The sequence below is a fragment of the Melozone crissalis genome, unplaced genomic scaffold (assembly GCF_028551555.1).
Source record: "Melozone crissalis strain CALT ecotype California unplaced genomic scaffold, PUWL_Pcris_2 ptg000063l_1, whole genome shotgun sequence".
Taxonomy (NCBI): domain Eukaryota; kingdom Metazoa; phylum Chordata; class Aves; order Passeriformes; family Passerellidae; genus Melozone; species Melozone crissalis.
In genome coordinates, this window is record NW_026535841.1 from 5,336,544 (window position 1) to 5,350,501 (window position 13,958).

At 44.2% G+C, this 13,958-nt stretch overlaps 1 protein-coding gene across 2 annotated transcripts in view; it reads left to right on the top strand.

The window, feature by feature from the left end:
- CIT (citron rho-interacting serine/threonine kinase) overlaps positions 1–13,058 on the top strand; it is a 68,081-nt gene extending 55,023 nt beyond the window's left edge. The window contains exons 33-47 of one of the 2 annotated variants that reach the window (XM_054289079.1): positions 339–519; positions 749–840; positions 1,128–1,232; positions 2,098–2,267; positions 3,232–3,312; positions 3,509–3,644; positions 4,837–4,976; positions 5,833–5,925; positions 7,168–7,276; positions 7,396–7,524; positions 8,191–8,271; positions 8,877–8,955; positions 9,074–9,271; positions 10,116–10,419; positions 11,105–13,058. In XM_054289079.1, the coding sequence (XP_054145054.1) occupies positions 339–519; positions 749–840; positions 1,128–1,232; positions 2,098–2,267; positions 3,232–3,312; positions 3,509–3,644; positions 4,837–4,976; positions 5,833–5,925; positions 7,168–7,276; positions 7,396–7,524; positions 8,191–8,271; positions 8,877–8,955; positions 9,074–9,271; positions 10,116–10,419; positions 11,105–11,128 (1,922 nt within the window). In that variant the 3' untranslated portion in view covers positions 11,129–13,058. Of the gene's footprint in view, positions 1–338; positions 520–748; positions 841–1,127; positions 1,233–2,097; positions 2,268–3,231; positions 3,313–3,508; positions 3,645–4,836; positions 4,977–5,832; positions 5,926–7,167; positions 7,277–7,395; positions 7,525–8,190; positions 8,272–8,876; positions 8,956–9,073; positions 9,272–10,085; positions 10,420–11,104 lie in introns of both variants that reach the window. The other variant, XM_054289080.1, reaches the window with a different exon arrangement.
- Positions 13,059–13,958: the final 900 nt, after the last annotated feature.

A 13,958-nucleotide genomic window follows, 5' to 3' on the forward strand; every position in this document is an offset into this window, starting at 1 on the left:
AAGCTGGTAATTTGCTCCACATGTCATAATCAAACCCCCAGGTGTTCTGGGCTGTGTGCCAGGGTCTCTGAGCCCTCTTGCAGGGGTCCTGGCAACTCTGGACACCCAGAGGGATGTCCTGAGTTCAGACAGCATCACCCATCTAGAGCAGGGAAAGAAACGACAGTGTGAAGACTCTGAAACTACTTGGTGCAAACATTGAGAAAACATCATGGTTTGGAATGGAAGGGGAACCTTGGAGAAGCTGGGATTTGTGTGTTAGAAGTTGAGGCAGCTGTGTCATGATTGTTTTCTTTTTTTTGTCATTTAACAGAAGTTTTTCCCTGTCCTCTTGTCAGAATGCCAGGTGATGTGTCACCCAAAATGCTCAACTTGCTTGCCAGCTACTTGTGGGCTGCCAGCAGAATATGCCACACACTTCTCGGAAGCGTTCTGCCGGGATAAGATGAATTCCCCTGGCCTGCAGCTGAAGGAGCCAAGCACCAGTCTGCGTCTGGAAGGGTGGATGAAAGTGCCAAGGTACAAACAGGACTCTTGGTGCCATGTCAGGTGCTGAAATATTTGGCTTGATATTACCCTGGCTCTTACAATGAGATAATTGGTAAAGGCCCATTACATGGGCATTGCAATTACACCACTATAGTTACAGTTGCTACTGCTGAAATTTCTGTTTTATAGGCGTTGCATGCTTGCTTTATATAGAATCCAAGCAGAAAGTCCAACATGGCTTTGTACTTATTTTCCTCAGGAATAATAAACGTGGGCAACAGGGCTGGGACAGGAAGTATATTGTCCTGGAAGGAACCAAAGTGCTCATTTATGATGCAGAAGCAAGAGAAGGTAACTTAGAATTTCTAGCAAGAGCAGATATTTTAATCTTCAGATATTGTTTGGTGGGTTGAGAAGCTTAAAGATTATTGTTTCCTATGGCTGTACCAAATTTAGCTAAATCTTCAGTGATAAGGCAACATTATTTTTTTCTAGACTCTTAGCCATTTTATTGGTTGGCATGTCATAATAACCCAGCTGTGAAAACATCCAGTGTGCATCCACTTCCTTTTGCTATCACAGTTGTTTTCTTGCTGCCTGTTTGTCTGTTCCTAATCTGTCTCCCCATTCTGCTGCAGCTGGACAGAGGCCTCTGGAGGAATTTGAGCTCTGCCTTCCTGATGGTGATGTAACTGTTCATGGAGCTGTAGGAGCTACTGAGCTTACCAATACAGCAAAGACAGGTGAGAATATTACATAGATCAGGTCAAATGGATTTCATCTGGCTTGCCATCAGTTAGCCTTGTTTGGCTGAACAGAATTTTCTCCCTCGAGCTTTCATTGTGTAATGCTGTAATTTACCTCCATCTGAATTAGGGGAGTAGCTCAGCACTCCAGACCTAGTTACACCCAGGCTGTTGCTTCTGTCGTGGTAGAACTGTGGTTAATATAGTCATCAAGCCAAATGGAAGTAAATCTTAAGAGATCTGTAGCATAAACACTCGCTTTATTGAAATTTCTTCTCTATTAACTGTGATGTATCATAACTTCTGCCACCATTGTGCTCCGACCACAAAGCCATTAACTTAGAAATGCTGTGGGGTGTATACAGTCTCTTATTATGAAAAAATGTTGATGTCTTGATTTGTATGTACTGAAGAGAACTGATGGATAAGATTCTGTATGTCTTGACTGTTACATTAAAGGATACAGACTGTTAAAAACAAAGGTTTCCATAACCAGTTTTTACAGATTTTCCTTAATCAGTACAGGGAAAACTTTAGTCAAGTGACTGGTTTTGTTTTGGTTTTGGTTTTTTGTTTTTCCCCACAATGGAATTTCTTTCTCTTTTGAATAAAAGGCAAGAAATTATTTTAATTGAGTTAAAGACAGCCTTGTATGTATGGATTGCATACATCCAGCTAATATTTAGGTGTAAGTAGCTAGCCTGTGCAGGACCTGTAAAGGAGAAACCAATGTGTAAATTGCCATGGTACGTCATGATAAATACAACTTCTCTCCAATGAGGCTGAAAGGTGTTGATTTTAAGTCCACTGACAATATTCCAAAAACTAATCTAAGTCTTATTCTATCTATATAACATCTCAGATGTGCCATATATCCTAAAATTGGAGTCTCATCCACACACCACTTGCTGGCCTGGTAGAACACTCTACCTGTTAGCACCCAGCTTCCCTGACAAACAGCGCTGGGTCACAGCACTGGAATCAATAGTGGCAGGTGGGAGAGTTTCCAGAGAAAAAGCTGAGGCTGATGCTGTGAGTATAAAAGTTTCATTTAATAATAAAATATTCTGGGAGGGAGCAGAGTTTTGAAAGATATTTTTTCGGTATTTGGCATACTGAGGTTAACTGAAGGTAAGTTATTGCTTCTGCCTTATGATTTGAGCACCAGGAGCCAGTTCACTGTGAGAATGATGCTGTGTATAACAATACCCTTCTTTAGGCTTGGGGAGTGTAGTAAGAGAATCCCAAAATATCTCTGTAGTTCCAGCAGAGGAAGGAAGAGCAGTTAGGACATTGTTTAAATCCAGTCTCATAAGGTACCACATGGAACAAGCAAACCTTAAAAGAACCAAAAACTCCCTCCCCTCTCATTCTTAGAGAGCCAGAGGTTTTCTGTTTCTTGCTGGGGGGAGGTGTGTGTGGGTGTGTACTTTTTAGTTTAAGTTTTATTCCTAATAAGAGGTTATACAGATTTGTTTAGGTTTTGGATAGCCTTTCTCACACTGTTACACTGATAACTCTATTTTCTGGCAAAGGGAGGTTTGATTCTGTGGCATTGCATAAGAGAATTAGCTGTGGAGGTAGGGGATATCTGACTGCAGGAAATACTCTTTTTTCCTCAGGCGCACATTTCTTTTGTATCTGAGAAAAAAACATGCTCCCACCAACATTTATACTTTTCTTTAATCCTTCCCCTTGGAAAATTCCACTGCTCTGTTGTAGGAGGTTGGGGAAAATGGAAAGGATAGAGACAACAATAGGTTCTGCCTGAATGTAGGATAATTCTGATCAGTTTGCCTTACTGTGTCTAAGGTAGATAAAAGTTTACTGATTCTTTTGTAGGAGGCATCCCTGCAACTTTTAGCTTTCTGAGAAAAAGAAATCTATGCCAATCTCTTTGCCTGTCTGAAATGATGACCTTACATTGTTAAAATACCCACAGATAAAGAGATGAAGATTAACACAACAAGAAAAAAATTATTTTTGTCATTTACAGAAACTGCTGGGGAACTCCCTGCTGAAGCTGGAGGGTGAAGACCGTTTGGATATCAATTGCACAATGCCCTTCAGTGACCAGGTAATGGTCATGTGCACTTGGTCTTTCTCAGAAGTGGATAATTGATTCAGGGAAATGGTAGCTTGATTGCAATATGTGTAATTATGCACTTGTTTGTGGGTTTGACTTTTCTCTTCATTGCTGAAGAGTATCACCCAAGCTGCTGTTGGAGCATTCCTTGTTCTCCTCACATAGAGCTATTTTTCCCCTATTGTAGGTAGTGCTGGTGGGTGCAGAAGAAGGTCTCTATGCCCTGAATGTACTGAAGAATTCCTTAACACACATCCCAGGAATGGGAGCTGTCTTCCAAATTCACCTCATCAAGGATCTGGAGAAGCTACTGATGATAGCAGGTACAGGGCTATGTGTCCCCTCTGGCCCTGCAGTGGCTCTGTGCTGCCAGGTCCTGCTTGCCTTTGGGTTTGTTCCAGGCTTTTGTCTGTTTTTTTTTTAATCAGCAAATTGGCAGGAATGCCTTGCTGTGGTTAACACAGTCCTGTCTGAGGCTGGCTGGTAAGGGATGGTGTGAATGAGCACTCAGTTAAACCTTCACAAGAAACTGTTCTCAGAGCTGGGGGAGGGAACAACCAGAGACAAAACATTTCCAGGTTAGAGGTCAGTTGTCATTTTAAGTTCAGTTTAAAAAGTGTTGAGCTAACCAGTGAACATATCTTCCTAATTATTGCATAACCTTTTTAATGTAATTAACCATTTGAGGACCACTATGTGATCACTGGGGCATAGGGCCAACTTTTACCCTCTCTTGCCCTGTAACAAACCTGGGACTCCTGTCATGATTTAAGATTCCTTTATGAAAGGAACACCAGCTTTAATCTCTCCATCTGTGGTTTTCCAGAGATAATCCTTCCCACACGGATGTAGGCATGCTGAACATTAGGCTGTATCTTCATCTGAAAGCCCAAATTATCAAGTGTCTATATGACATTTGCAGGGAATGAAAAACAAATTCTTTCCTGTTCTGCTAGTTTTGTGGTTTTTTCGGGGTAAGGGTTTAAGATGTCCATGGTCTATTTGTGCCAGGGTAGTAGAGAACAAAGCAAATCTCACACATAATGAGAAAGCTGTGTTAGTCTGTCACTGGGCTTCTGAGAGGAACTGGCCTTGGGCTGTAATGCAATTCATTAGGGTAGTTCTTGGAAATCCCTTGCCAGTTCTGTTGGCATAGAGTGATTAAAACATCTTGTACTTGAAGAAGTTCTGAAGGGCAAAATGAAACTTTCTGGCTAATTTTGAATAATGTCTTAATGAGGCCACAATTACTGTGTACTGCTAGACTTCAGCAACACTAATAATCCACGCAGGGAATGGTTGCTCTCCTGGTGGATTTGCTGCCTGTTGTAGGGTTGGGATTTTGTAAGTTTTCTGTTTCAGTTTGAATAGGAATAATATGGAATGAATTCTGCTTGGTACCTTGTGACTGTTTCCACAGTAACAGCCTGTAACAATGAGCTGCTGCTTAGGTAAGACTTTTGTAGTGAATAGGGAGTTCTCCCTTGATGAAATGCACCCTTTTTTTGTTTCCAGGAGAGGAGAGGGCTCTGTGTCTTGTTGATGTAAAGAAAGTGAAGCAGTCCCTAGCCCAGTCTCACCTCCCAGCCCAGCCTGATGTCTCACCAAATGTCTTTGAGGCTGTCAAAGGATGTCACCTTTTTGCTGCTGGCAAAGTAAGTCACAGCTCCCTCGTGCCCCCAGACCACCCCTTAGACTGCTCTGAGTTTAATATTAACAAATCAGCATCTTTACTCCGCTGGCAACACATCCAAGGTCTGTATTCTTGCTCTGAATATTTTTCTTCAAATAAGAAGAATGTATGGGCTGAGCAGAGGCTGAGCTGGAGACAGAATGGGGGATTTGCTGCTAATGTGGATCAGTTCAGTCAGGATGCCATGGTGGTATAGCTTAAACTGCTAGACAGTAAGAAATCCAGCATAGCATGGTACTACTGCCTCCTCACTATTGACTACAGTTTTGAGGTTTTTAGTTAGTAAATTCTGTCCAGTCTTTGTTCCTGAATGCCATGCTTCCAGGCTCGCAAATTTCCTTAGGTGTTTGTGTCACTTTCATTCTAAACATTTACACAAATTACTGGTTTTAGTATGGAGCATTTAACCACAGCAAAAATTCTCATTAACAATAACTTCTCTGGACTACTTTGATAACAAACTGAGCACCACTCATTTCAAAGTGATGCTTAAGATAAGTTTCAGGGGTTAAAATGTAGACCTAACCTATTTCAATTTGTCAATCCCTTTTCTGTGCAAAACCTTCTCATATTTTATTAACGTCTTTCAAGCATAAAAGAAATCATAGAAGCCATTTAAATTCACGTTCTTTTTTGAGAATGTGAAGAGGCTTTTCATTATTTCATGAATTCACAATAATTACCCTATTAATAAAATGTACTTGCTTATCTCTGCAAAGTTCTTTTTGTGGCAAGAGGTTCTCAGATCTGTTTCACACGCTCAGCAATAGAATTTATTTTATTGCTGTCCTGAACTATGCTTTTTATCTTCCTTACAGGTTGAGAACAGTCTTTGTATCTGTGCAGCCATGCCCAATAAAGTGGTGGTTCTGCGATACAACGAGAGCTTGAGCAAGTTCTGTATCAGAAAGGTGAGTTTAGTAACTCCCTGCTGTAGTGGAGGTTAATTCACATAGTGCTCTAAGCCTTTGCTTTGGAGCAAACATCTAAAACCTTTCTGTAAGCATGAGAAAATTTGTTTGCCAGCTAAAATGATAACAAATTGCACTGTGCACTGACTCAAAGTGGAGTAGGCAGCAATTTCCTTTAATAAGAGTTGGCATTTTTGGAGAGATGCAGAACAGAACTGGGATTTTTTTGAGATATTGGGCTGAGCTGTAACCATACCCTCAGACATCTCTCCTCAGGACAAAAAGTTTAAACACCAGCTGCCTTAAAACATCTGGCACCCAGAAACTCATGTTCTCTCCTATGCACAAATTAAAGGATGTTCAGTCAAACTACCCCTCCCTGGGTGAAAGCCCCTGCAGGTGACTTTGCAGGCACCACTTCATTTTCCAGTGTGACTGAGGCTGCTGGAGGAAGCAGTGGGCACAGCCATGCAGATCTGGCCTCCTCAGGAGGAAAGGCATGGAGATCTTGGATGCCAGGACACCTGGAATGTCTTCAAGCACTGCAGCTGACACCAACTCCTGCTCACACTGAGGGTCTGCACCCTTCCTCTGACAAGGGCTTGCATGCACAACATGCAAAGGCATGTTTTAGAGGGCAGGTTTTCCTTATCTCCACTAATCCAGACAACTGAATTTAGATCCTAACAAGATGGCAGCAAGCCCAGAATATGCTTTGCTTTTCTGCCAACAAAATTTCCAGAAAAAGTAGGATTTATGTAAGGAATCTTGTCCTCAGAAGATCTGGGAATCTGAGCATTGTGTCAGGCTAACCTGCAGAGTATCCCAGCTATTCAGCCACAAGGCAGGTCCTGGTGGACAACATCTCTCTGTCATGTACAAAGAAGGAAGGAAGGAAAATTGGCTGTGGTCTACAAGGGAGCTGCTCATTGCTGCTCCAGAAATCTGAGCTGCAGAGCAGAAGAATATCTTCCAGAACAGTGTATTCTTCCAAAAGGAAGAGAATCTCTCCAGAGGAGAGTTGATATACAAGTCTACATTGGAAGCATCACTTCCAACAAAACAAAACTTTCTTCTTGGAAGAGTTTTTGTTCACATGCTTTTGAAAGACTGCTAGGGTCTTTGAGATTGCCACCTCTCCCTTTTGTAAAGATAAATGTAGCAATATACAACTTTCCAGACTCTGTTATCTGTAAGCTGGTACAGGGGACTAATATCTGTCAATGCTGTCCTTTTTTGCAGGAGATTGAAACCTCTGAGCCTTGCAGCTGCATCCATTTGACCACTTATAGCATCATCATTGGAACCAACAAGTTCTATGAAATTGAGATGAAGCAGTACACACTGGAGGGTAGGAGATAATTCCTGAGAATGCTCCAAGTGGCTCCACAGGTTCTTTTGTAAAGCTTTTTGAAAGCAGTTTTGAAAAAAGTTGGTGCAAATCAAAGCCTTTCTCCATTCTCTTTGCAGAGTTTTTGGATAAAAATGACCACACTTTGGCCTCTGCCGTGTTTGCTGCTTCCACCAACAGTTTCCCAGTCAGTATCATCCAAGTGAACCCAGCAGGGCAGAGGGAGGAGTATCTGCTGTGTTTCCATGGTAAGTGGTGTATGGATGTGCAGGTTTTGCACTAGTCCTGTTCTCTGAGCTGCAGAAGGTACCCAAATGCTGTTGAATTTTGGACAACCTGCTTTGGTTTAAAAGTTCTCCATGCCTGGTGGATCAGTTTTTGCACAGGATTTCTGTGCCTGAGGGAAGGACTGCAGGCAGTGTGTAAAGTGCAAACAGGTGCTTGATTACCCTGATGAGATGTTCAGGGGCTCTCAGGCTTGGGTTTTGTCTGGTTTCTGTGCAGACAGATGAGACTTTTTAACCTTCTGGTGATTAAATAAGAGAGGGTGTTATTTTTTTGTATAGCTGCTTCTGTTGCCCTCTTGTATACTGTCATGGGAATGCACAAACCTTCTGAAGCCCTCTAGCAGTAATTTTGGGTGATTAATGGGAGGAATGTCATCACCTGCCCAACTGTAGATTAAATAATGACCTTAGTTTAGCTGGAACAGAGACATGGAATCACAGCACCTTTTGGCCTGGCAGTATTCCTACATCCAACCACTTCCATGGCCTTTAGAGTAATTCATGGCAATCTGGGATTTGTAAGATATCCCTGATAAAAAGCATGGGAACAACTGCCTTTGTCCCTTCAGAAATAAATGAATAAAACTCAGGCAGATGCTCATGACCTGATGTGTCCTCTCTTGGCAGAGTTTGGTGTCTTTGTGGATTCCTATGGAAGACGCAGTAGGACAGACGACCTGAAATGGAACCGCTTGCCCTTAGCTTTTGGTAGGTGTTGAGGGACAACTCTTGGATTGTGGAGATTACTGAAACAGGAAAAATCCCTGTGGAACGAGTACTCTGCACTCAGCCCTTCTGTCTCCTTTTCCCTTCCCAATTCTTCCAGAAACTATGGAGCTTTTTCCCACAATTTAAGCTTATTCTAAATCCAGATGGCAAACCCTCTGAAACATAAGCAATTTAAGGATATCTAAACCAAAGTTCCATTTCCTTTATGTTCCTGGCTCAACACTGGCTATTGGAATTTTTAACAATGCTCTAAGTTTCTGAAATAGTGAAGAATATATGAGGGCAGCATGGCTCCCTCAGGCCTTTTGCACTGCTTAATGGGATTTTGTTCAGTTAATAGCCTGGCTTTAATGCCTTTTTCATGATAGTTTGGTTAGTAAAGTCCTTGAGATACAGTTTCAAAGCACCAATTCTTTAAACTTGCATCTCCCCCTATACTGATGGTGTCTCTGTCATTACATATAATGTATTCCTTAGTTTTCCCACAGGGCTGTCAGCCTCTCTTGTGCTTGCTGTTGTGTTTTAGAAGTTTTTAATAGAGAATGTATTTTGTGTTTTTTCCTGCCTTTGCACTGCTCCTCCAGCCTACAGGGAGCCCTATCTGTTCGTGACCCACTTCAATTCCCTTGAAGTGATCGAGATTCAGGCACGAGCTTCTATAGGGTAAGTGGTTCCCTTTTCATCTCTTTGAGCAGCCTGTTTTGCAGGAATATATGGACTTGCCAGGAAAAGGTAGCACTGTGCTGCCACTGTAAAGACTTTTTGCTGCAATTTTCCCCAGGACTCCGGCACGAGCCCACTTGGAGATCCCGAACCCACGGTACCTGGGGCCTGCCATCTCCTCAGGAGCCATCTACTTGGCCTCCTCCTACCAGGACAAGCTAAGGGTGATCTGCTGTAAGGGCAACCTGGTGAAGGAGACCAACAATGAGCAGCAGCAGCCGCCACAGCACCACAGAGGCTCCTCTGCCACGCGCAGGTACGGGGACATCGTGTGTCATGGTGACAATGTCGGGGTGTTACAGTCCCTGGGTGCTTCAGGAGCAAACTTCCCTCCTGATGCCTTTTGTGGTGGGCTGCCCTTGTTCTGTTCTTAGAGCCTAGTGACTGTTACTGTAATGCTGTAATAGAGTCACTAATGGCTTAATATCCACAAGGAAACAAACATCAGCTCTAGATGGGGATAATCTCCACAAATGCTTTGTGGCCTTGTGCTGGTTTGCTTTGATGTTGTGATAGAGCTCTGGCTTCAAAGCTTTTTGAGCTCAGATACTGTTGATATGACACTAAACACGGCTTGGCTGTAACAAGATGTAAAGCAAGAGCCCCTTTCTATCAAATAATAGGTCTGCCTTAGGGAGATTAGTGCTGGCAAGTTGTGATGTGATATACAGGTAATTAAATACTCGGGCTGATGGTGCCACTGTGTGCACAGGAAACATAAATTGAAGCTTGTAGTTCATCCCAGCCTGGCCTGAACATCCCTGAGCTACAGAAAATGGTGTGAAAACACATATATCAAATTTTAGTGTATTTTTATATGGAAAAGCATATGGCTGGAGTGTATGAGAAGGTGTTGTGTACAGAACAGGCCAGAGAACACGACTTACACTGGCAATTCATTAAGGCACTTTGCCAGTGTGGCTCACATGATGGATACTCCAGCTGCCAAAATACCTCTGTATTTCCCATCTTGCCTCAGGGAGGGGCTGATGCTCCTCACCCGAAGGGTGCTGGGGGAAAAGTTGCATTTTTGCTAAAAGAAAACGTGACGGGAGGTTTTTGTCACTCAGCGGTTCGCGTCAATTATTTTTGAATGACAGCAGCCCGAACAAGAGAGGCCCCCCCACGTACAACGAGCACATCACCAAGCGCGTGGCCTCCAGCCCGGGCCCCCCCGAAGGGCCCAGCCACCCCCGGGAGCCCAGCACCCCGCACCGGTACCGCGAGGGCCGCACGGAGCTGCGCAGGGACAAGTCCCCGGGGCGGCCCCTGGAGAGGGAGAAGTCGCCGGGGCGGCTGCTGAGCACGCGCAGGGAGCGCTCCCCGGGACGGCTCTTCGAGGACAGCGGCCGAGGCAGGGTGCCTGTGAGCGGGGCCAGGACTCCTCTTGCTCAAGTCAATAAGGTAAGGCAGGAGCCTGCAGGAATGTCTGTTCTCAGGGAACGGCTTGGAGGTGTAGTGCAGAAGGGCTGGTGGCACTGCAAAGCACAAGAGCAGATCAAAGCTCACCCCCTGCTCCTCAAATTCTGTTGGAGCAGAGGCCACATGGTGTCAGTCATTCACTGGCCCTGTGACCACCAGCCCTGGGCTGGTTGTGGCACTGCAAAAGCTGCTTGACCCTAGAATGAGCTGAAAGCAATTGTGCATTTACTAGCAAGTGATAGAGGACTTGAAGGGGAATAATATCTGGAGCAGGGAACGTCGGAGCCTGCTGTGCTAAGCTACGTACAAGGCCGAAAGGGCCCAAACATTATTGGCCCATTCAGGCTCCTACAGCCTCTAGCAGATGGAGTAAAACTATTTATCAAAGAACCTATTTGACCATTAACATCCTCCCCAATCTTATTTATCACAACCCCAATACTAGCCTTACTTCTAGCAATCTCAACCTGAACCCCATTGCCCCTTCCATTCCCCTTAGCAGACCTTAACCTAGGCCTACTCTTCCTATTAGCCATGTCAGCGTTTGTGGATGACAGGAGCCCTGGCTCTGTGGCAGCAGCAGGTGATGGATGTACTGCTCCCACCATCTCGTGCCTGGAAGAGAAGCACCCGTGACTTGTAACTTGTCCTTTTATTTCCCTGCCAGGTCTGGGACCAGTCTTCAGTGTAAGTCTCAGCTAGACAAAGTTACTCGTCTTGACCTGCAGGAAAAAAAGGAAATATACTGAGTATATGCACTCCATCTGTCTGCAGCCCAGCTCCCAAACAGCATTCCCGGGCCAAAGCTCGCTCCGCAGCGGGAGCCGTGACGCTTTCCAAGACCGTTCGCAGCTCAGTTAATTTCTCTGCACTTTCCTGCACTCCTGTTTTTGCACTTTGTACTACTGTTACTCTTTCAAGCAGTTCATGAACTTTTTGTATCCACTTTAGTCCCTAGTAGTTCATCTAGGAAATGGGACTCGTGTCCTACCCCAGGTCATCACTGTGGTTAGCACCCCTTAACAGAAAGTTGGTCAAAGTTCTGAGATGTGCTGGGAGCCCCTGATGGCCTGGAAACAGAAGGGCCAAGGTGAGTGAGTCTTTCAATAGGAGCTGTGGTTGGATGTTCTCCACAGAACACATGAAAAATTTCTTCTGATTAGCCTGTTCACCTGCCACTTCTGAAAGTTATTTTGTTCTCACTAAAATCGCTTTAGAGCAGCTCTGATGGGGAGGGAAGAACCCTGCTTTAACCAAGCCCCCTGCCCGGCCCTGAGACAAAGTGCATTACCTATAAGCTACTGGGTTGTAAGACTTTATCCAGGTCTTCTGCATGACAGTTCACTGCATGCTGCTGCACCATCACTGGCTCTCTCCTTTTAGGTTGCTTTGCTGAGTAGTGTATTGTACCTCACTTGTAAATTAACCGAAACCTTTAGATTACGCTGCAAATAGCCGTTAATTACTCTGGAAATTTGGCACCGAAGAGTTAACAAGCCTTATTCTATGACAAGAATCACAGTCACACTTGTGTTCTCCTCTCAGCACTGGACATGGTCTCTTCAGCAATGAGTCCTGCCAGCCTCAGCTCCCCAGGAGGAGCAGCCCGGGCTGGCTCCTCCCGTGAGCTGTAGCTTGTGGTGCAATCAGATCCGGTGTCTTGGCACAGGACACCCACAGGGAGCAGCTTTGGCAGTTGCTGACACACCTTGGCTTCCCCGTGTCTGACCTCGAGCCTTTTATTGCTTCCTATTCTCTTTTGCTGTGAACATGAAGCAGAGAGCAAATGATTTTCAAAGCAGGTTTTGACCATTCACTCTGCAATAGCAACATTCTAAGTGAACAACCATGTTCTTTACAACTGGAAAGAGCAAAACTGCATCCAATCTTCTTCCCTTGGCGCCACACTTAAAACTTCTGCTAGTCCCTTGCAAGCCTGTGCTAACCTGTTCTAGAAACCCATCAAAATTCCAATGCCTTGTCAGTGTCCCTTGGCGAGTTTCATGAATATTGTATTCTGTTCTCTTGTCTGTTGGGTTATTTTCAGTCAGATGATTTGGCAGGAAATTTGCTGAAAGTTTTTGTCTCCTGGTCTGAATATTTCGAAAGGTCACTGAGATCAGTCTTTAAATCTTTGCATCTCATGGAAGATCTTCAAGACCTCAGAAATGGGCTTGTTGAGTCCTGAAAGTGTATATCTTGTGTCTTGTTCGTGAAATGCTTCCTGCTATAGAAATAGCTCAAAGGACTGTACATATTTACAAGAAACTTTATATTCGTAACAAAAGGGAATTGAATTGGTTTCTACTTTTTTATTGTAAACTGTGCGTTTTTCAACACTGGCTTTTTGTTTTACTGGTGGTTGTGGACAGCCATCCTCAGACACTGGAGGGGCCTCGCCTCAGTCCTCCTCGCTCCCATGAAGAAATATTGTAACATTAAATTGCAATTGAAGCTTGTTAGCATAAATGAGGTTTTAGGTCTCTAAAAGTACAGGATTTTTCTTCATTACCTTTTTATTATTGACAAGGGAGGGAACCAGAGGGACAGTTCAAAGCTCCACCGGGAAAGTATTGAACTTTGTTGTTGAACAATAACCAAATAAAACAAATAACTATCTTGACTGGCATGGTGAAATGACGGCTTCCTTCTCTCTGGAGTGCCCCTGCCCCTCCTGCCCCTTCCCTGGCTCTGGGGCATCCACAGCTGACCCCAGAGCAAACCCTGGCAATATTCAGCATTTAATACTCTTCATTCCCTGAACAGTAGCATAAGTGGCTCCACAAACCCCAGGCATGTTCACATGCACGGACCCAGGTGGGTTTATCCAGGTGCTTCACTAGAGCAGCAGTCACTGCTCAGTCCTGCCTCACCTGTGACAGGGGCAGAGCTGAAGCACCTGTGAGTGTCTGGGAAAACAGTCTTGCCCTGGTAAGTGACCCCACACACCTTGAGCTGGAAAAAAGGCATCTTAATTAACAAGAGTGTGATCTAATGACAGGTTTGGGACTTATTCCAGCAGTGTACTGGGAGCAAAGTGAAGGGAGGCAGTTCCCCATCCCACTGCTGTAAAATGCTGGTGCTTTAAGGCCTAATAGCTGCAACTTTAAAAAAAGACCATTCACAAATCCAGTCAGATTGAGTACAACCTGCAGTTACTGTACAGCTCAACTTACACCTGCTGGGAAAACTTGCTAGATCAGACTTAAATGTAAATACATCTATTTTTAACTGAACTAGTTTTTACAGGGTCTGAAGTATTCTTTCACAGGAAGAGGTTTTTAATATTCACACTGCTGCCTACAGTAACTTAATTTGTCCTCCTACTGTTGAGTGGTTTTGGTTCTGTGCACATACCCATCCCCTCAGCCCTGAGAAAGGGCTTGGTGGACGCTCTGGGCGTGGGTAACCAATGGCTCCTCTTACAATTTGGTCTACATGACATTCTCCATGAACATGCTCTCCATCAACCCCGAGCTGCTTGATTTATCTATTGTGCCTACTATGATGTATATGATGAA